The following is a 27,685-nucleotide window of genomic DNA, read 5'->3' as shown; positions in this document are numbered from 1 at the left end:
CATATATAGACATTATGTTTGTTGCAGCAGGATTTGGTGTAAGGCAGCTGACTACATTGTAAATCATGTTCAGTTTTGGATATGTATCCCAAATGAGAGGAATACAAAGAAAGAGAGGATAACAACAAGGTATGGGACTTTCCCTCTGGCTCTGGCTGACCAATGGCACTTTATGGTTACCTAGCCCAGAAATGTTACGGTCAAGGCTCTCATTCACGTAACAATCACACCACAGAGCTCAAAGCAAGCTCTGAAAGGGCCGAGATCATTGATTTGCTGAGTCAGAAGAATGGTGCATTGTTTGCTGTTTTGTACTTCACTGTGCAGGAGGTGAAGGAGGATAAGCCTTTGGGAGAGGGAAAAACAGCAGTAGATGGACGGTTAGATATAGTGTGGTTTCACGCGGAGAGAAAGAGAGCGAGACAACCTTGATATTTAAGATCTGGGTCAATAATATTGGCCGGTAGGAGCGTGCCCCAGCTCTCTCTCTCTCTCGGCCTTCCTCACTCTTCTGTTTTAAATCTCCGGTCCTCTCTGTCTGAAAACCACATCTAATTGGACTCAACTACACATGAACTGCTGCTTCTTCTCGTCTTTCACTGATCAGCATAGGTACTTTGTGAGAACAATTGCTGTATTGTGTCCGAAAAGCCAGCTTGCTGTTTGTCGCTTATCTCCACTCAGTGCTCAAATGTACCCCGGCTTTTTCCCGTCTCTACTACTGGTAACCCGAATAACTGGCCTGCCTATATCTCTCACGCAGACATACCTGCACCCCAATGACTGTACATAATCCTTCAGTCTTTACATGTTTGGTGGCCCTGACTGAAGCCCCCTTTACAGAGTGACTATGTTCTTTTGCTGAACAGCTGGTGGTGGATGTTTTTATTGGAACTCATGTGGTAATAGGGAGTGTGTGTTATGTTTCCACTTTCCCTCCTAATGGGCCCCTTGGGGTCACTTTGTGTCACTGTTTGTGTAACATTGTCACTTTCTCTCAGAGACACTCATTATCATAGCTTCTCTTGCAGGACCTTTTATAGTTTAAACTACAATTAGAAGACAGGGTACATCCTGTGTTTTCAGCAGATCCAGATTCCACAGATTTGCTTTAATACAAACAAAAAAATGACAGTCATTTTCCTAATCAAGGACAAGATTTGAAAGAAAAAGGATGGGGTTTGGAGATGATACAACAACAGCACGGACTCAGAAAAGTACATGATAAACTTATTTTTCAAATTGAGTAGCAGTATTTCATTTCATTTATTTATTACGGCTCACGGCCATAGCACATGGCATGGAGCACACAATTCAACTGAAATCATTACAAAACAAAACAATGGTGCACGGCAAGGAAAAACAAAACAAAAACATAATTTAAACAATGGCAAAACATTTCTCAAAAAGGCACCTGTTTTAACAATAACCCCTGGCCTACTTGCCCTCAAAAGCGAAATCAGTTTGGTCATGGATGGAAAATAAACATAATAATTTGGCAGGTACTTTTTTCTATAATACATTACGTCCACATTTTCACACTCAAAAAGTACATGGTATTCATCTCCAACACAATTAGAATCACAAAGGTTGCATATTCTTTGATTTCTTTCCAGCTTCCATGATGATGCACATGCGTATATTGTGTCCATGTATGTGTGTCCCACTGTGTGGTCTTGTGGTCCTATAAGGGCCCTGTGCTGCAGCTAGAGGACCAGTCCCTGAGCATCAGTGAGACAGGAAAAGGCAGTTGCAGGAATTCTCTCAACCTCCAGCAGGTTATTTTCCAAGTGGACGGAAGCCAAGGTGGAACCCGCATTACGAGGGTGACACACACCCCACTGACTCACCAGCCTGCAACCACAACATACAAATACTTAAAGTTAGACATCCAACATCTGAATAGTGTATCTGAACTTTTTTTAAATAATAATTATTTGCTGCTTTTCGCTTTATTAGACATATTTTGAGCCTTTAGGGGGATGCTCTAACCACTAGATCATGAGTGCCCCCCATCGCCCATCTTTAAAACGGGAACAATCTCAACCCAAGTGAGGAAATCAACCTGCTTCCACTTCTTTAAAGCAGTCTATTGGGCGACTTTTGGTAAGTTTTTTTGTTTGAGATACATTCATTGATATGGGCTACCGGCCATGTAAAAAAAATCACAATGGTATTCACACAGTCACATTCATAAGTGTTGCTTTGGCTTTGGTCAACTGTGTTGATGTATTAGATCAAACTTGATACTCTGGGACTGAGTACTGTTCACACACATTCATAGGAAATGTTTGTAAAAACTGATAACTTGTTGAAATGGGGATTGTAATGAATGTACTTCCACTGAATGTGTCTTTGTATCTTTCTTTGCTTCTTTTCCGATCGCCTTTAAGTAATTTCCAAAGGGAGCTGCCCTAGCAGAGTCAATATAATGAAGTAACCATTGAGTAACAGGCACGCCAGCATTTAGCTTATCCCTGCATGAAAATTGTGTTTGATTTAAAAAATTACTCTTTTGAAAAAGTGATTCTACCTGATCTGGTTGTTGTCCAGCCTCAGCACTTGCAGGTTCTTAAACTGTCGAACGTAGCGAGGGATATTTCCGAGACGATTGTTGTCCAATGAGAGCTCACCCAGTGAGCGGTATGTTCCAACAAAAGAGCGACGTTCCATACTCTCAATGCTCAAAGCATTGTGGGATAGACGGAGGATCTGTAAGCCGGGCTTCAGGTGTCGGAATGGGAAGGCGGGGATGTGACTAATGTTGTTGTGTTGGAGGGTCAGTTTACGGAGCGGACGAGGCAGATTCATTGGGACAGAGGTGAACTGGTTGAAGGACAGGTCCAAAACTTCCAGGGACCTGGGAAGAAACACAAAAGAATCATGAACCTCAGTTTGACATCTAAAAGAAGACCCACATTGACAATTCTACTTTAAGATATTTTCAGCAGGCAGGACTCTATGGACGGTATGTCGGTTGGTTGGTCCACCACTTTGGTCTAGACTGAAATATCTCAACAACTACTGGATGGATTGCCATGACATTTATGGTCCCCAGAAGACAAATCCTACTGATTTGGTGATGGCCTGACATTTTCTCTAACACCACCAGCAGGTCAAAGTTTTCACTTTTCCTTAGAAATATCTCAACATGTACTAGATCAACAGACAAACCTGAAAAAAATCTGGTAAAGAAAAACATGGTTCCTAGAGAAGGGTCTCCTGAAGACTTCGGGGATCAGACAACTTTATCACTACCAGCATGAGGTTGCCATTTTTGGTTTTGAAGGAAATGTCTCAACAAGTATGGGATTGATTGCCGTGACATTTGGTACATTCATGATCTTTTCAGGGTGACTTGTAGCAACTTTAGTGGTGCCCTGACTGATCTATGATCTCACTTTACCCACTACTTTGTTTAATTACAAAATGTCTGCAAAGACTTTTCATTGCAGAAGTCCTTTTCATATTTACTGGACTCCAGCATAGCGCTGTTGGAGAGGCAGGGAGTCAAAGTGGGAGGCTATAGACTTGAGGGGGAATCACAGAGAGTACAAGGAAAGAAAAAAAATCTATAATGTAAGAGAGCGTGACAGTTTGAAGGGGAATTTGAAGCCGAGTGGCAGATAAGGGTAATGAAAATGTTTGGTTGACAGGAAAGAGAATGAATGGTCCTAGAGGAAACCAAAGCTTTCAGGGGCCTAAGGCGAAGACGTGGTCCAGTGGTTGAGTGTTTTTGTTGGAAGATCTCATACAGCTGTTGTGAGTTTGCAGCACAGCTCACAGCAGGAGAGGAACTTCATTTCCTGTTCTACAGCCATTCATAGACAACACTGAACAACCAATGGATCCACAACACCCTGAGGTGGTCAGCCAATGACCACACAGGGAAGTAAAATGGGGACCAATGAATGGGGAGAAAGAGAGCAAAGGGTTAGGGATTTGGGAGACACTTGGGCTTGCATTTGTATGACTGATGTTCAGTGCCCTAAGCATTTCTTCTACTCGTCAAGGTGACTAGGTGATAGAAAAACCTCTCCATTAACTCTTCTCCCTTGAACCTTACATCGACCAGGTAACATCAATCAGTGGTGTTTTTGTGGGTTTAGGTGTCAGGGGTCAGGGTCATGGTTTGAGATGGATGATATGACAATGCAAAAGGGGTTTAAATGAATAAATCAGTAAAATGTTGGTAGGCTTACTTTAAGCAGATTCTCATCATTTGTTTTTGTATCACAGGGAAGGATAGGATGAGACCTTATTAACTAGGTTTAGTAAGGTAAGGCTCACTAGTATAGAAACTTGAGGTGAGTCACTTTGCTCGCTGCTTAACACAGGTGTAATTAAACATCACATTAAAACAACCATAAATGTTTTTTGTAAAAAACAAAAAATAATAAGACACAGGGGAGGTAGCCAGGGGTGCTGTAAAGGGGGGCAAAGTTAGGTCAGTTTTACAGGCCTGTGACTCACAGGGGCCCTACAAAACGTGCAAGCCTGCAAAGGTAGAGTAAAAGTTAGCTTTGAATGGGTCATTTGGGTTCTGTAGGTGTGCTCAAAGCAATTACATAGAGTTTTTGTGGCCTGTGGTGGTGGGGCCCAATATGATATTGTTTCATTGGGCCCAAAATCCCTGGTGGCCCCGCTGGAGGTAGCACAATGACAGATTTGACTCAAAACACAGAAGAGAACACTCCTCGACAGGCTTTGTTTATCCTATACTTATACATATTGTGGCAGCTAAGGATTATAAAATGTAATACCATCATCGCTCCATTTGTTTCTCAGTACCAGTTTAAACCAGTTGTGTGCTGCTAATTTGTATTCTAAATCTTTGCCAGAAAGCACAGCAGTCCACTCCTGCTTGCAGCTCCACATGGTATTAATGAGCGAAGGGACACACAGTCCTCTCTTCTCTGAGTCTCCCACCCTTTATACTCCTACCCACTGCCACCTACACGCACTCCAACACAAACGCACGTCCAACTTTGTGCAACATTTTGTGAAGAAGAAACGCATACACAGACATATAAACATGCTGATATGCGGTGACATTTGAAAAACACAAACTGACAATTCACACGTTCACACTTTTCTCTTTTTCCATTTACGTAAAACCAAATGTCTTTGTGTGCACAAATGTGTCTGTGTCTGTGTCCATGTTTTTGTGCAAAGCATGATAATCAAGCTTATGTGATGCTCATCCTCAGGATGTTGGGTTCTAATGGGAACCAGTACACAGGGTTTGTCATGCTTTCCTTAACACACGCAGATATCTTAGTGCCAGCATAACACAAGCTGCCTGCATTTTGGCTATACCTATCCAGGATAGGTACTTTAACCAGGCGGAGTGTCTTTGAGAAGCATGCTGGATAGGCTTAACAATTGGCATAACATATTGAATATTGGGTGGATGATAGCAGGTTATGGCTTGAGCTACATGATGATGTTGCATGCTTCCAAGTACAGTTGGAATCTCATATTTTGGGCCATTTCTCACATCTGTGGTGTACATACTTTTTCATATTCATTTAAATGTATAATATAATGTGTTTCTAACCACATCTAACAAAGTGGAAACCTTTAAATGAAAACCAAAGATTACTACATTTAAGCTTGAGGTTTCCACTTGATATCTGTGTGATGCTAAAGCATAGCTGGTGCTTTTATACACTGCTTTGTGCATGTGTGCTTGTTTTCCAAATTAGGAAGCTTATTATAAAGCTAATTTGTGCTGGTCTGAAGATTAAAGCTCAGACAGGTCCAAACAAGACACAGACATCTTTGGTGTAATGTTGACTGAACCTGTGCCTACATGCAGGCTCAGTCTGAGCTTTCAGAAATGATAAATCTACACAGAGATTCTTTTCAACAACAGCCTCTTTGTCAAAACAACATAACTAATTAAATCCGAATGGGTAAAAAATATAAATGAATCAGCTAAAGACTAATGTTAAAAAATTATTAAATATTATTAATAAATACTAGTTTTTCTGTATAATATTCAAGCTGATTAAACAACTGCAAACGGCCCCATAGCATTAGGCAATGCTTACCAGATTGTGATAGTTTCCCCAATAAAAACGTTTGACAGCATGGAATATTAACTGCAATTGAAAACATATCAACTCAATATAAAATATTATTATTCTGGATTTGCATAATGAGTGATGTTAATGTAGCTCCTAGCTGCTCATAGTGCCTTGCGCAACTGAAACAGAATGCAACTAAGAATTATTTTCATTTTGAGTTATTTGATGACAAAGACTTATTAGAAAGTGAATGAAATCCATACAATGATGTATACTACTAACATAGAAGAGCAGCAATGGAGTTTGGAGTCAGGTCTGATGGCTGGTTTACGGTGATGCATCACTATTGAGTTTTGATTAAAGCTTAGCTGAAATGTAGTAGAGATATATTTCCACCACTTGTTGTCAAGCATGTGCCTATGCTTACATGGTTGTTACTACACCCAAGGGGACTGAAATAAATGTAAATAAAGACAGATTGGGACATAGGTTTACTGGGGGGGGGGGGGGAATTGGAGCTGGGAAAAAACTAATACCAATATATTATTAGGTTACACAAACACACGTTACTGCCCACAGCTGAGATATATATTTACAAGGTAGGTAATGAGGTGAGATTCTGGCAGCCGGAGTGGGCCGGCCTGAGACAGATCCCAGGACCAAACTACACTCCCCAGCTCCCTGTAAGCCCTCCAGTATACGTCACAGTAGCCTCCAAACACCAACACTGACTCCATGACATGGAACAGAGGTGCACAACTTAACATAGCCAGCACAGTGCACTTTATTTGACCATTATGCCATTTACCTTTTCATTCTGTTTCTCCATTCTCCACTCTGTCTGATTCTCCACACACCTCTGCAGAGACACAGGATGAATTGATTTCCCCACAACCAGTTCAACATGGATTTAATTAAGTTTTGGTCTGCAGAATAACATATAACCCTAAACCACTGGCAAGAGTCTTGTTTAACGCAACTAATCAATAACCTTTTAAAGGTATCAGCCACTGAATTTGGTCATGTGTTCGGTTGTCTTTGCTGTCCCGCAGAAAGCTTTTAAAATATAGGAGCAGCTAATAGGCCTGCAGTGCCAATGGGAAGAGTGCTGCTCTTACCACTAATGAGCTCAAGTGTCAAACGCCAAATGAGTGCTGCCCAGTAGAACTTTCTCCATTTTAGCCCTGCACAAAAACTCTTTCTTCCTCCACATCATTCCTCTCTCCCTTCAATTGCACTTTCTTTCTTTTCCTTAGTTTTCCCTGAAGCACCCACTGTGGTTCACAAGGCTCCCAGGGAGCAAAGAAAAAACCCACTGGAATTCACTATATTTAAACAACACACACACACACACACACACACACACACACACACACACACACCTCCGTAGACACATTGAGACACACATACACAAATACACACATGCAGGAACACAGTTGCCCTGAAGCTCTCCTTCAGACGCCCGCTCATCTAAGTACACAGGGTCAGCTGTCATAACTTCTGTGATATGTGTGCACAAATGATGCATGCTGTGTGTGTGTGTGTGTGTGTGTGTGTGTGTGTGTGTGTGTGTGTGTGTGTGTGTGTGTGTGTGTGTGTGTGTGTGTGTGTGTGTGTGTGACAGATAGAGGTAAAGAGAATAAGATGAGAGAGCAAAAGGAATGTATCTGTCTTTGTGTGAAAGAGTCAGAAAGTCAGCCAGAGGCATTGAAGTTCATGACAGACATGATCCGTGAGTTAAAACAACTCAAATGGATGTTGTGCATTCTAGTGTCTGAACCAGAGCATCAGTCTCATGCAGGGTTCAACATAACTTTTTTTTCCTACTGGCCCGCCGGGCCAGTGGATCCGAGTTTTACTGGCCCCTTGTATATTTTCACTGGCCCTGCACACACTTTTTTTTTCTTCATAATTTAGTGTCAATAATTATAATACCTGTATTAGAAAAATAAAGAAAGATAACCAGATCTAAAGGGAATATCTATACTGTAACAATATAGATATTCCCTTTAGATTTGGTTATTTTTCTTTTAGTTAATTATATGAAATGTTGATATTGCTCATACACTTAATATAAAACCAGGCAAACATATTGAATTAGAAGCCTACAACTGAAAGTATGTTGAAAGAGTCGGCCAGTATTTTAAAGTCCAGTAGTTTGATGATTGTTTTTATTCTTGAATTTGGGCAGTTTAATGAATAGTTCACCTGCAGAAGTCATGTTCAAACATAAAAAATAAATAAGAGATGAAGGTCTGATCATTCTTTGTGGTGTGGTAGGCTGTTTTTATTACTTTCTCTATATGCATTAGGGATGTGAATGTGTCGACCGAATGACCGGTTTTCCACTTTCGCTCAAGTTGACTTTAAAAATAGAATAGAAATCCGAAAATCTGTGGGTTATGCCGTTTTTTTAATGGGAGATTTCACCGTGTATGTGAGTTCACGTCTGGTCGTGAGCGCGCTGCAGCAGTGTCACTTCTCCATGAAGTGTCAGCTTCACATATAAGAGTCCGGTGTGGGACCATTTTTTCAAACTATTGATAAAAAACAATGCAGTGCAAAATATGCAGCATAAGTTAAACGCTCGTCTAAGACTATGACGTTAAATCACCTTAGAAACACACAATGCCTTCGTCCGATCACAGCAGCGTTTCACCGTGTGATCTCGCCAGCGAGTGAGCCGCCGCGCAGATGAACTGTGGTTTGTGGCTAAAATAATAACCGGGGATATTCTCCCCGTTAGCGATTTCAATGGGAAAGACTTCCGCGATCTGATTGAATGTCTCGAGCCTGAAAACACAGTGCCAAACTGCGCGACTATAGGAACTGTACAGTGAGCGGAGTCCCTCCGTTCGTTTCTGTCTACAACCGACACAATCACCGGAGACGCATTCACAGCGTTTAAATAACGCCTCTCATTTGTATTACCATTGGGGCTTGGATGCAAATATTGTAACATTACGGCGGCAGATAAAGGAAAAGCGCAGTTATCATTTTCTGCGCCTCAACCTCTGCTGTGGGAAGAAAGAAAGGGGGCAGAGTAAGTCGATTGATTTGTCGACTCGCAGGCGGACGGTAGGCAGCTCTGCCAACGGTGCCTTGTCAAAACGCCCACGCATCGGTTGTCCACTGGCCTTTCATTAAAGAATATATTTTATATTAGGTTTATTATATTGAGTCTTAAATAAACACTGCTTTCATTACGACTCAGAACGCGCATTTCAATGAACCATGATGTAGTCTACAAAAAGATACTGAACTGTGATTGGCCAGTCACTGGCCCGGGCGGGACAGTGACTGGCCAATCAACTTGCCCTGCATATGATTTTACTGGCCCCGGGCCATCGGGCTATACGTTATGTCGAACCCTGTCATGTGTTTATATTGGTAACAGGAATGGAAATTTGATTCGTCAGAAGATCTATTGTCAAATTGCTATCTCAAAACTAGTGCCAGAACCATTAACTGATAAACGCTTAAACATTAAAAATTATAGCAAAAGTGTGCAGAATCCCAAATAACACCGTTCTACCCTCTTGTGGCTGATAGAGGAACTGCACTGGATGGATGGATGGATGGATGGATGGATGGATGGATGGATGGATGGATGGATGGATGGATGGATGGATGGATGGATGGATGGATGGATGCATGGATTGATTTTTGGATGGATTTATGGATGGACAGACATACTTGAGACCGATCCAGGCGTTGGCAGCGAGGCCTTGCTCGTGCAGCAGGTTGTGACTCAGGTCCAGCGCTCTCAAATGGACGCAGCCCCTCAATGCCCTATCTCTGACCTCCTCGATCAGGTTTTCATTCATTTCCAACTCCTACACGAAAGAAAAAAAGAAAAGACAGACAGACAGACAGACAGACAGACAGACAGACAGACAGACAGCGTTGTCAGGATAGTTATTTTCCTCATGTTGGTGTCTGGCTTTCTGAAGTGACCCTGAGTACATTTCTGCAAAAGAAAAAAAATCTACAGAAATCCAAATTATCTGAAAGTAATTAAAATGTTAAGACCATAGCTTTTTGATACAGCACACATTAATATTAAAATGTATCAATTCAAAAGTTGAGTTCTGATGTTCTTCTGCATTCAAACAGTTCAAAGCAGTTAAGATAAACCTACAGTAAATGCATTTGTGTATATGTGTTGCTCTTTAAATTAGAATTGCTGTGTGGCTTAAGATTTCCTAACCATACACATAACATCTTCACAAACAAAGAAATGTATAATAATTATGATATATTGGAAAGTATCGGTCTCGGCCGATATCCAAAACCCAGATATCGGATCGTACTGAAGAACAGTGGATCGTTGCATCTCTAAATTTGAAGGAGGAGTGATTGTTGACCAGGAATACTGTAAAGTGAATCCCAATGCACCTGAAGGGAGGGAGGAAGGCCCAGAGGGACTGAACGGAAGTGGTTATGGTCCAGCTGCATCTCCACAAGTCTCTCTAGCGATGTGAAGGCTAGCGGCGACACACCGGCTTCCTGGAGATTATTCTGCTCCAGTTCCAGATTCAACAGGTTTGTCAAACCTAGAGAGAAAAAAATAAGAAATAATGTGTTATCCTTTTTTCCCTTCAAGGCAAGTTGTTTCTCTTCCACTTGATACTATATATACCTTTGAGACAGTGAGGGGTGATTGTACTGAGCTTGTTGTTGTTCATCTTGAGCTCCTCTAGAGATGAAGGCAGTGCTGGGATCCTGGTCAGCTGGTTGTCGTCTAGGTTCAGCTTCTTCAGAAAAGTCAAGTTCTTCAAAAACATAATCATGAAAAAGGAGAGGTTAAGATAGATAAAACAGTTTAAATGGATACACCCTCTCAGATCCATACTCTTTCCGACCAGACTTGCCAAGCAGGCAACAGAGTTCACAGTAGGCTAACATTCAAAGTGGGAGAAAGTCACATCTGTGCATCTCTTCCATGTCATCTATCATGTTGTATTTTTAGCAAAGCTTCTGTGTAAATCTTTGAGTGAAAGTTATTATTTATTTATTTTTGCAGTATCCCTCCAAGCTGGTACACCAGTCCTCTGTTATTACTGGGACGTGAGCAGAAAACGAAGAAAAAAAAATTCTTAAAATAATTTCCTTTTATTCTCCACATCGTTGGCTGCAGCTGTTTTCCAACTGGTCTGACCAGATAATACTGTGCGAGCATGTGGATGGTGGAGGGTAATGATGGGTCAGAGTGTGGTGGGTTTCCTCAGTTTTTCTCGGGATCTGTGTTTGGCCTGTGGTCATTTGGAGGTTAGACCAGAGGTTATTCTTAGAGAGGATTTTAGTTATTGCAATTATCTGTGCTTTTTTTGGTTATTATTATTGGTACAGGATGCTAATTGTAATTACATGCAAAGTGACTCCTAAAAATGACTTGGAACTGACAAACTCACTCATTTACATTAAGCATGCAGCAGATTCTCCACAAGAGAAACCTTCCTGGGTCGATATCTGACCAAATTCCTCAAATGCTAACCTGTGTAACCAATATAGGAAAGGGAATTGATATTAGCTGCAGTTTAGACATGCAGGTGCAGACGTGTCAGTGTTGCCTCCTACTGGCAAACAAAATAACATTTGCTGCAATTAGAGCATTTGCTCTACCTGCTGGCAGGGAGCATTACTGCAGCATTTATTTATCAGTTAATTTCTCTTTCCTTGGTGTAACATGAGGCTTTTTCAGGTATCCAATTTAATAACACCTAACTTTATAGTCCAATTCATCACGCCTAATAGAAGACCGTCATAACTTAATCTGCACATTTTAGTTTTTTGTCACTTTTCCTTTGGGTTCTGCCCCTTTTCTGCCCACAAAGAACAGCAATACAAAGTTCTAACACTAGCGGGTAGAGCGGCCTGGACTGGTACTTTACAAGCATGATTAAACAGAATGCAACTTTATCGGTGTAATGGACTTGCGGATGAGTATTAGACTGGAGAAGTTGAGACCAACGGTGAACAAGTGGACAGCTGTGTTGGTAGGTGAGTGACACATTTGCACACAGAAGGGTGTTACTCACAGACAGTGGGTTTTGGCTGAACGACTCGTCATCCAGTTGGTTTTTGCTCAGGTCGAGTGTGTCCAGGTTTGGCATACCAGAAACATCTTGTAAAGCGATGACTCTGATGTTGTTCTCTTTAAAGATAAATCACAGGGTAAAATATCATTGCAGTATAAGTAGTGGAAGTCTATACATGTGGCTTGTGAAGCCAACTTCACTTAACTCACAGCTCATGTCTGGTGACATATTGATACCGGACCTTTTATATTTACATTGAGGTAAGCTGAATAGTATAATCAGTCAGTGAACATTGTTATTTTAGTTTTCAGTTTAAAGGTGGTACGCGGAACTTTGAAACATTTCTGAAACAGTCATTTTTCCTCTGATGATCATGAATGACATGTAACAGCAAACAAGACCATCAGTGCAAAGAATGCTTTTTTATATATAGTTTTTATTAATGCCTTTGTCATGGGTACGCTCACCCAGGAACTACAGCTGGCGTAGTAAATAACACTACCGCTTTTGTCCAAAGTGTGTGCAAGAATGAACACAAACTGAAAGTTCCTCCGAGCACCTTGAATGACTCACTCTCTTAGTCTTTCATTGTTTTTGCCAAATGTACAGTAGGTGCTACTTTTAAGACACGTGATTGCAACAGCAAATCATTAATACCCCTTCATGTGTAAATATAAAATAAGGAAAGGCTATTGGCCACCTTGATAAATACATTGATTTACTAAGAAAACTATTGATGGATCAAATCTTTCCATCTTTATTCTGTGCCATCCCATCAGGCACATTTTTGTATGATGAATCTCCACCACCTCAACACACGCACGCACACATGCACGCACGCACGCACGCACGCACGCACGCACGCACGCACGCACGCACGCACACACACACACACACACACACACACACACACACACACACACACACACACACACACACACACACTTACCTGCCATGTCCAGCCGTGTGGCCTGGGGGTTAAGGATGATTGGCATGTGCGTCATGCCGATGCCCCTGCAGCTGATTTCTAGGTCTGCAGTCTGACACTGGCTGAGAGGAGACTCTGTGAAGCCTGAGTGTGTTTCTGTTTGATTGCTGGGAGCCTCAGTGGTCTCTTCTTCTTCTTCCTCCTCCTCCTCCTCTTCCTCCTCCTCCTGACAGGGAAGATAAGAATGTGAGACATGACAAAAAAACTCCTTCAGTAACTCAACTGGACCATTCAATGATCTTAAGCCTTATTTGTACAACAAAAACATGAAAACCTCTTCCTCCTCCTCCTCTTCGTCATCATCATCATCATCGTCATCATCATCGTCATCATCATCATCTTCTTCTTCTTCCTCTTCCTCCTGTTGTGCTTTGCCTTCATCCATCAACCGCCGCTTCTCAGCATGAAGGTCCCTCAGTGCGGCCATTAGAGTGCCAGTCTCCTCTTCTCCCTTTCCACGTTTCCTCCAGCCCATCAGTGGTCGCCCCAGCCCAGCCTATACAGTAAACACAGCAGAGAGAGATCACACTGACATAGTATCAAGTATGCACTGATTTTAAGGTTGCTTACAATGATTGTTTTAGGATCTTATTTAAAAAAAAAAAACATGTACAGATTTATCGGTCACTTGTTATAAAGTATTTGCTACCAGTCATACCTTTGGAGAAATGTTTTATTCTTATTTATGTGTGTGTTATATTTTTTGTATTACATGTCTTTTAAATGGACCTTGAGTCTTAGAATAAAAGTTGATGATGATGATTATAGTTCAATACAGGTACACCCACCACTGTACTAGGGGCTTGACATGGGTGAAAATATGTAATAAGTGTTTTTTTTCTTTTATTCATAAATATGCATCATTGTGTTCAAGTGGCAGAATGCAGGTGCCATACTATTCTGTACGCAGTAGCCTCCACTGAAGCTGCGTGCTTCCTCTGCCCGGCGCAGGCCCCTCTGGTACTCCTTCTCCCAGCCTCCAGCTGCCTGACATCAGCTCCCTGCTGCCGTGTCTCAGCCTCACTCTCCTCTTCTTCCATCGCAAAGCAGAGTAGAATGAAACAGTGAAATACATTAAGAAAATAAAAATAAAATAAAATAAAATAGTTAGTTTTTCACTCTGTAGCCCTACATGTCTTTCGGTTATAAAGCATGTATCAGTCAAGACCATGAAGACAGAAACAGGCAGCTTTTGAAAGACTTAAAAAACATCATCTTACCAGCAGGGAGTGTTGAAACATGTGTATCTAAAGAGCTCACTGCTGTATCCACTATTCCTGGTGGATGAAAGGCTTCTGCTTCTGATTCAGGGGTCTGGGAAGAAGTTCTCAAGTACGAGTCCATGTCATGCAAAGAGTTCAGGCTTTGTCCTGATAAAACTGAGCCACACAGACACATGAACACAATGCACGTCCTCTGCGTCTGCATGGTTGGATGTTCAGTCAATTGAAGCAGTATTCGGTTGGGAGAGAAACGTCCAAAGACTTTTTAGATCTTCACATGTCCAAGCACAGAGAGGGTGAAGCAAAAATCCACAGAGAAAGTGTGCACGACTATGCCAAAAGGGGGAGAGAAAAAAACTCTGTACTGGTGAGTTGCAGGGGTGGCGGAAAGCTGTGGTGCAATTTTCTCTGTTGTGAGTCAGCCGAAAGCAGTGATAAATATTGCAAAGGCCCCCTCCAACTCTGGGTGAATGCTGAAATGAGGAGAGAGCAAGACCTGTTGGAAGGAATATCTAGGAGGCGGAGAGGTAAGTTTGAAAAAAAAATAAACTCTCACATTGTTAATAAGAGGCCCTCGTTCACCGTACCATGATGTAGCCTATACAGACCCGCCCTGCTCCTCGTCGACTCCTCACCCTAGAATAACTGTCTGCTAACATTAGGTGGAAAACACAATACATTTTACACAACTGTGATACATTCTATCTTGATATTATCATGTGGGGTTGACACATGGATTTGTGATCAACTGTCAGTTTTGTGCTTTTTCTCCCAAACGTATCAAACCGACCTATGACCTTTGCCATCAAGAGACAGGAGGTGGTAGACAGGTCAGGTCGGAGTCAGCCTTGTTTGGCCAAGCTCCACTAGCAGCTATGTATGAAGGCAAACAAAGACACGGAGAAATCAACAATGAGCCCGCCTTTACATTCTGTATACTATACAGTCTGCACTGTACAGACGTGGTGATGCACATGTACTCTGGACTAAAGTGTGTGAGCCTCACACTCACTGCTAAATCAAGCAGGTGCCTCTGGCAGAGTGTTGAGCCAAACTGGGATTTTCACTGTGGGGTGAAACCTGCGGAAAGACCCTCTTTATTTGCTCACGCACACACTAAATGGGTCAAAATATGTGTGCATGGTGTCATGTACCAGGCAACATCATCTGTATGTAACAACATCCACTGATTTGATTTCTGATCATATTAATAAGGTCATACTGTACTTATGTTTTAATAATTGGCAAGTTTGTTAGTGGTTTTTTTTTTTGCCCTGGATCTCAGCCGATGGGACAGAGACAACAGCAGGATCCAGACATATTCCAAATGGCCCATTGGACAACTGAACACTGGAACACTCAAGTCCCGATGGGTTTTTCCAAGGTAAACAGCAACTATTCATTTACAACTTCACAGGAGCATGCAGCAATCCATTGACCTCAGTCAACCCCCCTGAATTAACAATTTCCACTGCAGACTATGATACAGAGGCCTAGGATTACTCTAACATCAATAACTAAGCCAATCCTTTGGGTTCAGTCACCAGTTTAGCACTTTGACCAATTGTCCTTTTTCTGCCATCTTGTCACAACTGTTATTAACTTGTTTTCTCACTCAGAATAAAGAGGTTCCCTAGACAGTCTGACCACTGACAGCTCTACAACATGTATGACACATATATGTGAGAACCACGTCTAGCAAACATGGAATGAAAGTGTAAAAAAATCAATTCCTAAAATGTGGTTTTAATGGAATAGAAAATGTTCTATTTTATTTGTTTTTCTCTGCTTTTTTTATGTATATACTGTATATATACACTCACTGGCCACTTTATTAGGTAAACCTGTTCAATTGCTTATATAAACAAAAAGCTTATCTTCCAAGCACATGGCAGCAACTCAATGCATTTAGGCATGTAGACGTGGCCAAGACAACATACTGAAGTTAAAACCGAGCATCAGAATGGGGAAGAAAGGGGATTTAAGTGACTTTGAACATGGCATGGTTGATGGTGCATCGAAGGATTGATTCATGCTTTCAAGTTGTTCACGCCAAATTCTGACCCTACCATCTGACTTTCGCAACTGAAATCGATACTCATCAGACCAGGCAATACTTTTCCAATCTTTTATTGTCCAATTTTAGTGAGCCTGTGCGAATTGTAGCCTCAGGTTCCTGTTCTTATCCGACAGCTCACTGGATATTTTTTACTTTTTGGGCCATTCTCTGTAAACCCTAGAGATGGTTGTGAATGAAAATTCGAGTAGATGAGCAGTTTCTGAAATACTGAGACCAGCCCTTCTGTCACCATCAACATTGCCATGTGGATGAGTCACAACTTTCTTATGATTAATACCGCTAAGACTGATCTCCTGGTGATCAAGCCCAATAATTATAAATACTTATCTGAAGGTCTTCGTATGAACATTGATGGTTGTTTTATTTCTGAGAGTCCTCTGATCAAAAACCTTGGTGTTACCTTTGACCCAACATTGACTTTCCAGTCTCACATAAAAGAAATCACTAAGACAGCTTATTTTCACCTTCGGAATATTTCTAAAATCCGCCCTTCTCTGTCCTTGCGTAGCGCTGAGGTGGTTCTCCATGCCCTTGTGTCCTCTCGACTGGATTACTGTAACGTTCTCTTTTCTGGCCTCCCCTTTTCCACCACCAGGAGCCTTCAAATTGTCCAGAATTCAGCTGCTAGACTTTTAACTAAAACAAGTAAATTTCATCATATAACTCCTGTTTTAGCTTCATTACACTGGCTGCCCATTCAGGCAAGAGCGGATTTTAAAGTTCTTCTTTTAACTTTTAAAGCCGTGAATGGTCTTGCGCCACTTTATCTTTCCCATTTACTCACTCCCTACACTCCGTCCCGTCCTCTTCGCTCCCTTGGCTCAAACCTCCTAGTCATTCCACCCATTAATAAAAAATCAGCTGGTGGGAGGGCTTTCTCTTACCGCGCTCCTCTTTTATGGAATGCCCTCCCACTTGACATCAGAAGTACCTCCTCCATCTCACTTTTTAAATCACGTCTTAAAACACACCTTTTTACCCTATACTTTGATTAAACTTTCTTTTAGCATTTCCCCTGGTCTTTACTATTGTTTTATATTTTTATTTTTTATTGGTTTTTATTTTCTTAACTGTTTTATCCTTTCTCTGGTGTTTTAACTGATGTTTTGTAAATGCATTTAACTGTTTTTTTTTTTGGTGATTTTGATTGTTTTAACTGCACTTGTTTTTATTGGAAAGTGTATTGGGACCGTGTACCATGGTGATTTTGCACTTTAAATAATAAATTGATTGATTGATTGATGTTCAAAGTCACTTAAACCCCCTTTCTGATGCTCGGTTTTAACTTCAATAAATTGTCCCGTCCAGGTCTACATGCCTAAATGCATTGAGTTGCTGCCATGTAATTGGCTGGCTGATAAGTTATGTGTTAAGAAAATGAACACTGTGCCTAATAAAGTGGCCGGTGAGTGTATATATGCACAATATATTTTCTTCTTCATCGATTATCGTTCCTAAATTTTCTTTTAATTGCTATTTTGTTTTAGTAAAGTTAAATCTTCCACTATTACCGCGTCTATCATTCGTATCGTCGTTAAACGCCATCGGTGGCCTGTTACTTTCAAATCTCGCCGCCGTAAAGGATTATGGGATACCACTATCTCCTTTCCTTTCGTAAAGGTTGGTCAGGAGTGACCTATGCTAAAGGAGGGTTAAAGGATGCGTCGAGGCTCCTTTCCTAAGCACTTTTAGAATTCGAACCACCTATCTGCCAAGTACTTCCGGTTCATCTCATTAGGAAAGGACATTTCCTATTCAAAAAAGAGAAACCGTAGCGGCCCCATGAATCTCTGCACAAAATGTAATTGCTATCCATCCAACTGTGTTGAGATTTTAGTCTGAACCAAAGTGCTGGACAGGGAAAACAAAAAAATAAACACAAGACAATGGCATCTGGTTAGTCATCTTTAATTCAGCACATCACAGCTATAACAGGATGACACCGGTGACTTGGAACACCAATAACATTGTGTGAAGCTTGTGTGGCCAGGAGTTAATAAAGGAATGCTCAAACAGTTCATAACTAAACTGGCTAACTTATCACACACACACTGGGTCTGAAGAAACAGTTTTCTACCACAGCTAAGCGCTAAAAGCTGTGACTAAACAACTGAAAGTGATGCGATGTAGAAAAAGAGGAATGATGGTCATGAGGAGGATGGTTTTAAGGAATGTGAAAGGAATGATAGTTGGAATGTGGAACAGAAGTCATGGCTTGACAGTTAGCAGTTGACCAGAAACTGGGCCATATGCTGGTTTATATATGGTATAAATCTAACTGTCAAACCATATTTACAGTATTCAGTGATGCTTTGTGCCACTCGCATAGACACCATTTTGAAAAAGAAAGGATACAAGAAAGGAATGTTGCAGTAGAAGGAGAGGGTACTAGAAGATAAGTACAAGGGAGAGATAGTTCAACTACAAGCTCCTCTCTCTCTCTCTCCCCCTCTGTGATAGTAACAATACAGGGTTAGCACACTGCACTCGAGTCAAAGCCAAAAGATAGCACAAGAGCAAGGACAAGTTCCAAGGTCTTCACGTGATCATGTCAGGTAGCTGCACGTTGGTTGTGTTGCGACAGAGCAGAAAGCAGATTAGGAGCGCTCCTTTAGTTTGCAAAGGTCTGACGCACAGCTTTAGCAATGTGTTTGGCACTGATGCCGAAAATGTCAAGCAGCTCCTGGGGCTGCCCACTACGGGGAACACCAGACACCGCCAGCCGGGTCACAACAATGCCAGGCTCCTGGCCCACTGCTGACAGCACTGCTTCACCAAGACCACCTGGACAGAGAAGGCAGACCATCAGAGAAGCAAAACAACCATGGTAGATGGAAACGAATATATGTACAATACACCACTAACAATCGCTTCCTCAAATCTCACAACTGGGGTGGCCATACAGTAGCCACTGATTATGACTCATATTTAACAGCAGGAGTCAAAGTCTGCAAAGTCTTTTTCATAAACCTAGCAGAACATTAACAACAACCCACCCTCCTTGTAGTGGTCCTCCACAGTGATGATCTGTCCCCCAGTGGCTCTGGCACTGGTCAGAATGGTGGCGGCATCCAGAGGCTTGATGGTGAACGGGTCAATAACACGAATGTTCTTTCCTATAGAAGTTAAAATTAGGAAAGTATTACTTTAGAAGTGTATTAGGTCATGTCAACTTACTGAGCGGCTGATGACTCCCATGAATTGCTAAGAGAGTTTGTGATGGTGGATAAGAAATGTAGGCCTCAGTACCTACATCTATCCTCTAGAGGGCAGTGTGAGTTTACCTTCACTGGCCAACATGTCAGCAGCAGCCAGTGCTTCATGCAGAGTAATACCAGCTCCAATCACAGTCACGTGGTCCTTGTCAGATTGACGCACCACCTGGGGAAGCACCAACATTTATTACTCATTGTTCTGGTGTCCATTACCACCTTGTTGCCAAACCGTAATATGTGCACCAAGATTCCAGAGCGTTAAATGATGGCATTACCTTGGCTACACCCACTTCAAACTTCTCATCTGGAGAGTAGAGGACTGCAGTCTCTGGTCTACTGGTACGGATGAAACAGATACCCTGAGGGCATCGAGTGAAGAGTTACAACATAAAAATGTTACTCCCTCATCATTGTTAATGATAGTTTACAGGGAGAAACACTACCAACCAACCTTTGTGTTGGCTGCCAGCTCAACAGCTCTCTCTGTTGACACTGCATCACTGGGGTAAAACACGGTGCATGTTGGGATAGCCCGGAACATGGCCAAGTCCTCGAGGGCCATCTGGGAGGGACCATCTTCACCTGAAGGCACAGTATGATCAGTCAGAAACTGGCCATCCACACCCACTCTGTCCCATAATAAAGTAGTTGTGCATCAGCAGCAAGCTTACCGATGGAGATTCCACAGTGGGACCCTACCAGGTTGACATTTGACTGGGAGATGGCTCCCATACGGATCTGGTCATAGGCTCTAGAGAAGAAAGCAGCAAACGTGCTGGCAAACGCAACTGTGCGGTCACGGGTGGCACAGCCAATGGCGACTCCGGTCTGCAGCAGCATGCAAATACATCAGTAATATATACACACACACACACACATTAGCAGTGATGACAGTGGATGCAATCAAGTAAAGTGTGGAGTCTATGGTAAACTTGTCACAAATGACAAACAGCATGCTATAATATAAATAGTAACAGCTTAGACCAATTTGGAGCAGATTATGACAGTTAAAAGAGCCCAGTGATCCAAGTTCATCCCCCTTTCATAAGTTAAGAGTTAATCACGTCCTGCTTATGCAACTAATGCTGGGCTTACACTACACGATTTCACGCGATTTGACAGTCACAGAACATCTTTCAATGTCGGACTGAAATCACGGGAGTCTTGCCGGAGTTGTGGCGCGAGCCTGTAACCTCAGTCGTTGGTGTATGGTGGTCTTCCGACCCGATTTCAGCCGGTCTTCTCCCCGTCTTGACGTTCCGACATTATCAAACTGGTTTGATATTATCGTTAGTCTTAAGGGGTTGGCTCAAGCTAAATGACGTGAACACTGTCACACTCCAGCGCCAAACACGCCGCAGGAGGAGCGGCATTAGTCGCGACCTGTGTCCGACTATGAGGGACTTTTTTCAGACACTTTTACGTAGCAGCCTCGGCTGGAGAACCAGGCTGTCGCACGCAACCTTAACACTTTACTGTCAAATACAGGGTTAGGAGTGAGAGTTATTTGGGGACGAGATCAGCAAATACATTTGGTCAAATAACTACAGGATGTCCCCCGCTCGGAATATTGAATTAACTTTTTTATTTATTAAATATCACAATCGCGTTTGCAGTTAACGTGATCATGCATGACACAGAGCCTACGTGATAAGGGCATATAGTTGTTTATGCACCCAGTCCATTTTACCAGCCAAAAAAAAAAAAAAAACACTTTGACTGAAATCACTTTTAACCCATTGATGACGGCTGCTGCACAATGCCACATTGTATCTCCTGCCTGATGCTGCGTCGCGCAGCATTGTTACTTTATCTAATTTTCATGGCGTGCGCAACATAGAATGCACCGTCATTGGTTCAAATACACATGAGGTGGGTTTTGTTGATTTTTTAAGACCACGTGACCACCCAATAAATGTGTGGTTTGCCGAAAATCACGCCAGTTAGTGGCGTTCGGAGCGCAGAATCAAGGTCTACTATAGGCTACTGACGAAAATCACACAACACATTGCATCTATTTATTAACAATATTTATGAATTTAGGCTATATTTTGGTGCTCCAACTCAAATTCAGCACAGCCAGGCGATAGTTAAGTTTAATTTTCATCTCCGTGGTATACAGCCGTTTGGACCAGCTGATCGGCTCCCGACAGCAGGAGTCAGTCTGCTTTCCAGTTGTACTGGGAAGTCGGATTTATGGTGCCAGTGATAACTGAACTAAATAATAAAATAAAGCTATCTTCTCCTTCCTATATCTGTCTATCTTTATCCCTCCACTGCACACTCAGTCACTACTATCCATGCTAAAAGGAAGCAGGATCATAACCTCATTTAGCACATTATTTTTAAATATCTTATATTATTTATTCTTTTTTTTCTCCCCCATCTAATTTTGACGTTTTTTTGTTGGTTTGTAAGAGCTAAGGGAGCATGTTTAAATAAAACCTGTGAACCTTACCTTTTAAATGTATTTTATTTCATGTTTCTATGTGCTACACAGGCTTAGATATTAAGGTTTTGGTAGACTTTACAATTCATACTATTTTTTCAGAAAACCCTCAGGCATTAAGGACATGCATCCTAGATTGCCATAGTCATCAATGGGTTAATCCCCCGTAGCAGGATTGGAAATAATATTAATTTAAAAAGGAATCTAGTTGTAGTCTTGCAATATGAGACCCCCTGTCTTTTCAAAATCTCAGTCTGTGACTGAGAACTAATGACTAATTGTCTTCAGGTGTAAGTTGATTGTCTTTAGATGTGAGAGGGTGTCCGTCTTCAGTCTTTTCAAAGTCCTTTAGTGTAAGCCCAGCATTAAGTGCAAATGAGGCAAGAGCATTTAAAGTCACCTGTGAATATAAAATATATTTTGTTTACCATGTTCTGCTCTGCGATGAAGCACTCAATGTAGCGCTCAGGGAAGGCCTTCTTGAAGGTCTCAGAGAAGGTGGAGTTCTTGGTGTCTCCATCAAGGGCCACCACTCTCTTGCTTGCTTGACCCAGCCTGGCCAGTGCCGTACCGTATGCCTTCCTTGTTGCCATCTGACAGGGCATGAAGAAAAGAGAGGTTAGTGAAATACAAGGGTTAATATGTGCCTACAGGGCAGCAAAGGCCCACTGACCATTTATTGGCTTTGAACCAATTACTACACAGGCTTCAAGTGTCCCTTCATATACAGTACCTTGTCTCCCTTTTTGTATTGTGGGGGTGTGGGGAGGCAGATGGGGCTGAGGTCTGCAGGTGCGGTGTCATCTTTGGGCAGCTCAGGGCAAAGGGTCTTGTTGGGCACCTGGATCTGAGCCTTCAGGTCATTAAGGATGTCATCCACCTTGTCCTTGGGGATGGGCTTTCCGTGCCAGTTTTCAAGATCCTCAATGTCTACAGCCAATCAATCAAAAGGTCTCGAATCAATATCTTTAGAAAAAATTTAAAAAAATTTAAATAGAATACAATTCCTCACAGTATTAGAAACCACACTTACTTTTGAGCCCTTTGCCCTTGAATGTCTTGGCAACAATGCACGTGGGTTTGCCCTTGACCTGCTTAGCCTGCCAGAAGGCTTTGCACAGCTCCTCCACATCGTGTCCATCCACAACATATGTGTTCCACCTACACAAAACATGGCTCTATTTTAAAACACTGCAAATAACCACAAATATGTACCCAAGAGAAAGAAATGGGACATATTAACCTCTGAACAAACACGCACGGCACTCACTAACATTGAAAACCTATAGTAACATGGGTCACAATGGGTCATAAGGAAAGATTACATGAACAAAAATGAAAACTTAAAGTAATGTTTAGGGCCAAAATGTTACCAGTGAAATTTGTAAAACTGGAGGAGTGGAAAGTAAAAATGTTTTACTGACCCAAAGGCTTCACAGCGTTTACGGTAGGTCTCCATGTCGTGCTTCAGGGGTGCAGCCTCACTCTGGCCCAGCCGGTTCACATCCATGATAGCCACCAAGTTGTCCAGTTTGTAGTGTGAGGCGAAGGCCATGGCCTCCCACACAGAGCCCTCTGAACACTCTCCATCACCCATCATGCAGTAGACACGGTAGCTACAACACAATGTAGAAAAGGGGATTGTAAGCATTGATCTCCAAACAACTACATAATGAAAAATTATTTTGTATTGAGATTCAAGGTGGTACTACAAACTACCTTAGATGCATTTGCATCTCATAATCCCCAACAGAATAATTCTCACTAAAAAGCAACTCCAAGTCAACAAATGCAAGAATCCTTGTTTTAAACTGCAAGCCCCTAAAAAAGGGACATTAGTAATTGATTAACAACTTCACTACCTGACTATCTGTCGCAGCAGTGCCTCACTACAGGCGTTCTACATGGGAGTGATTTAAATGAATTACACCAACGCTGACAGACTTATCCATTAAAACAGATTACAGTGCATCAGGCACCACTTTAAAAAGCAAGTCACCCACCTACCAGTCAAGGCATTACACTTATGTTAAGTAAGGCTTGTTAAATAATGCAGAGTTATCGCCACACATCACAAACAGGTTACCTCTACAGAAACAGTGTAGTTGGGAGTGTAGAGAACACCTGCCTTTAAAGATCTCCTATTATACTACTTTTCTGGTCTTAATTTCTTGTTAAAAACTGCTATAGAGCAACCTGACACGAATCACATCACAAAAAAAACATGTAGATTTTCGGGAAACTCTTCCTCTCATCTGAGCGAGCAGAGCAGTCTCTCTCCACACTCGGCTCTGTGCTTCTCCGCCCCCTCCTGCAAACCCCACTCCGTTGTGATTGGTCACCTTCCTTCCGGAACATTTTCAGCAGCGCGCAAGAAGATTTGAGAGCAGGAAGGTGGGGGCATGGCTGGAGCTTGCCTGAGCAGCATTACCATACATCACCTTTTTCGTGACGAGAAGAATATCAGGAAATTCTGAACCGATTTGAATGTGATTTCTCAACCGGCTGCCCTAGTGTTTAGTGCTCTGCACAGCCACCCCAGACAGTCAGCAGGGAATACATCTAAATGCATGTACGTCATTATTTGATAAGCTAGTATGGTTAAACATGACTATAAGATCATTAGAACAACGTTTATAGGTCATAAAAGTCAAAAAGTATCAGAGGTCCTCTTTAAGTTATTTACTTTAAATGGAACTGGAAAAAGGGAGACTTTACAGACTGACACTTTGCAAAGATATTCCACAGCAACATTTGAAAAGGCAGTTTTAATGAAGTCTTCTAACCTCTTATTGAAAACATATTTTTTGTATAGATCCTCACCTGGATTTATCAAAGTGCTTGCCAGTGTAGGCCATGCCGCAGGCAGCCCCGAGACCCTGTCCCAGAGATCCTGTAGCAACATCAACAAATTCCAGTTTCTGGTGAAAAAGAGACCAAAGTTAAAAGATTTTAAAACTGATTTGTACATGATATAATTTGTTCTGCAAGGATATTGCAACACTTACTGGTGTGGGGTGGCCCTCCAGGTCACAGTCAATCTTGCGCAGGTTGAGTAGATCAGACTCCTTGACAAAGCCAGCCTCTGCCCATGCAGCGTACAGGATGGGTGCAGCATGACCCTGGAGACAGAGCGGGCGTAAGTATTTTAAGACAATGCCCATCACCAAAGCTCAGGTACACTGACCAACTGTCTAATATTATCGTTCTCCTTAAGAAATTATGTACGCTGACCTTAGAGAGCACAAAGCGGTCGTTACACTGGTTGCGAGGGTCTGTTGCTTTGTAGCGCATGGTGTTGAAGAAGAGCACAGACATGAGCTCTGCTGCACTGCAGCATGATGTGGGGTGACTGAGGAAAGACATTTGGAGACCATATGTTGATTAGAGTTCACAGCGAAATACGCAATCATTTAAAGGAGGACAAATACACACACCGTGCACATGCTTGTGTTGCAACATATAGTAGACGTCTGTACTCTCGGTTTTAGATTGAAAATATACCACTCACATAACACAATAAAGTCAGTTTAAAGTAATGATTCTTTAAAAAAAGAACCACCTAACTTTTGGGATAAGGAATATCACTCGTCAAACCAATGCATTGTTAAATTAACCTGTAACACCAGCTACCACGCCCCTTACATATACACAAAGAAAAAGATAAGTAAACTTGTGAAACGGTTAGTTGCTGCACTGGTCCAAGTATTGTACAAGACTATTGTTTAGAAATCTCACATTACAAAACAGGAACTCAGCTTCCCTATGAGGGTTAAGTTTCAAATGGCATAATTTCAACCATGCTCAGAGCAAACAGTTATTTTGTTCAAACACACATGGTCAGTGTTACATTTCATTGTATAATACTTTTTTTTTTTTTCAAATAATAATAAAAAAAAAACACCCAGTTCTGCTTTTACCCCTTGTCCTTTTGTTGAGCGATAACCTGCTGAAAAAATAAACTTAAGTAAATTCAAAAAAGCCGTAACATCAGAATCTATCAAGTGTCATTTTCCATGTTAGCTGAACAGTGAGGAGGAACATGAGATGTTTGTAGGATGATAAAAAAATAAAAAGACATCCTTTGTTCAAGGGTGACAGTTCTCTCGACATCTGTTGTCGTATACTAATGTCTCTGAATGGGAAAACTCATTTATTTCCTTGTTGACACAGGGAAGTAACACAAAACAGGTTTATCAACAAACCTATCCTTTTTGGAGTTTTTCCGTTTCCTCAAAGTGAAACTTGGAGGATGTAATGCAATAAAGTGTGCTGTAACTGGGGAAATTAGAAATGCTGGCCAGATGCTACATACAACATGATACACATAAAATAGACATCAATTTTAAATATGTAGTCAAGGACTACAAGTTTAATGTGTTTGGTTTTGGATTGGTTTTGTACAGACATGGAACTTCTGTCATAATCGTAAACCTGAAAGAATATCAGGAAGGTAATGGGCAGGTAGAATAATAGCTGCATTCCCGTGTGGTCTTTTTATTAGGCCTACAATGACAATAACGATACTTGGCTTGATAATCTCTAGATCACAGAAGATAGAATACTGCACTTTGCCAAGAGCTGGCAGTTAGGATGAAGCAATACCAAATATGCCCTTTTGACTCGAGTTTCCTTTTTTTCCCTAAATCATGCCAGCTATCCTGTAAGAAATTCAAATGGTGTGCACTGTGTCTGGTATTTGGGAGAAGCTGCCACTTTAAATTGAGCGTCGAACTGAACACGAGATCCATCCCCTTTGTATGATCATGTGATTTGTTAGCTAGTTAGAGCAACTGTGTGCTCGTGAATGAAGCTTAATCGAAGTAATTAACAATTAAATTCGAAAGCATGAATTCTAGCATCCAACCAGCTTGCACTGGCTCTAGTGAACCAAACTATTGATACATTCCCTGCCCTTTATTTTCACTTGTGTCACCGACTGAATACACTACACAGTTCGTTAGCATATTCTAGCTTTAGCTTAGACTGTAGACTCAAGACTGTGTTAGCTCAAAGTAAATTAAAGATGCTAATGATTATGAAACATTTTGCATAACTAGTTGATAGCGGTCTGGGCTTATTTCCTGCGCTGGACAGCAGCACGTGCACACGGGCCCCGCAGGTGAAACGTGCGTCTGGTACTATGACGTTATATAGCACATGGCGTACTTTATGTGGCTGCGGTATGATAATAAATCATTCAAGCTATAGCTCAAGTTTGAATAACTTACCCAGAGTTAGAGGCGCATGTTGCCTTGATGGAGTTGATCCGGAGCTTGTTCGCGATGTCTTTCAGTCCCTGCAGAGTTTTTTCATCGGGCTTGTGGTAGCTAGTCATGGTTACAGGGTTATTTCTGCGGAGCTTCGGCTCGAAAAGTTAATTTAGGTTATTTCAGGCACACAACTACTTCCAGGTGTGTAAATTTGGTTTGGTGCTGCGCCACGGCGTTGCTTGCTGTCTGCTGCACAACCGAGGAGAAGGAGGAGTAACGGGAGAGACGAGGGGCGATTTATGTCTGGTGTACGAGCCACTCCCCCCTAATCCAATCATTGGAGGAACCTTAGTGGCGCAAGTTTCTCACAAGATGCTGCTTTCACAAAGCCTTCACACATAACTAAAGATACAGATCTGAGGTCCATTCGTTGTTGTTTTTTTT

General features: G+C 41.8%; 2 protein-coding genes across 2 annotated transcripts; both read right to left on the bottom strand.

The window, feature by feature from the left end:
* Positions 1–1,706: 1,706 nt before the first annotated feature.
* On the bottom strand, positions 1,707–13,551 carry LOC307253361 (extracellular matrix protein 2; the record flags this gene model as incomplete). The annotated part of the gene is made up of 8 exons (XM_080031358.1): positions 13,336–13,551; positions 13,023–13,227; positions 12,074–12,189; positions 10,675–10,807; positions 10,431–10,588; positions 9,729–9,868; positions 2,534–2,860; positions 1,707–1,854 (listed from the first exon to the last, which is right to left on the bottom strand). Exons 1-8 carry the CDS (start codon positions 13,534–13,536, stop codon positions 1,707–1,709), a joined length of 1,428 nt encoding a protein of 475 aa, XP_079887484.1. The 5' UTR covers positions 13,537–13,551.
* Positions 13,552–18,256: 4,705 nt separating this feature from the next.
* Positions 18,257–27,528, bottom strand: tktb (transketolase b). The gene is made up of 14 exons (XM_080030684.1): positions 27,260–27,528; positions 25,263–25,380; positions 25,037–25,150; positions 24,852–24,949; positions 23,453–23,644; positions 23,062–23,189; positions 22,762–22,958; positions 22,457–22,621; positions 20,251–20,407; positions 20,031–20,161; positions 19,855–19,938; positions 19,649–19,745; positions 19,361–19,480; positions 18,257–19,148 (listed from the first exon to the last, which is right to left on the bottom strand). Exons 1-14 carry the CDS (start codon positions 27,364–27,366, stop codon positions 18,976–18,978), a joined length of 1,881 nt encoding a protein of 626 aa, XP_079886810.1. The 5' UTR covers positions 27,367–27,528; the 3' UTR covers positions 18,257–18,975.
* Positions 27,529–27,685: the final 157 nt, after the last annotated feature.

Source organism: Ammodytes marinus (genome assembly GCF_949987685.1).
Source record: "Ammodytes marinus genome assembly, chromosome: 7".
NCBI classification, from domain to species: Eukaryota; Metazoa; Chordata; class Actinopteri; order Uranoscopiformes; family Ammodytidae; genus Ammodytes; species Ammodytes marinus.
This window is presented reverse-complemented; position numbering and strand designations above follow the sequence as displayed.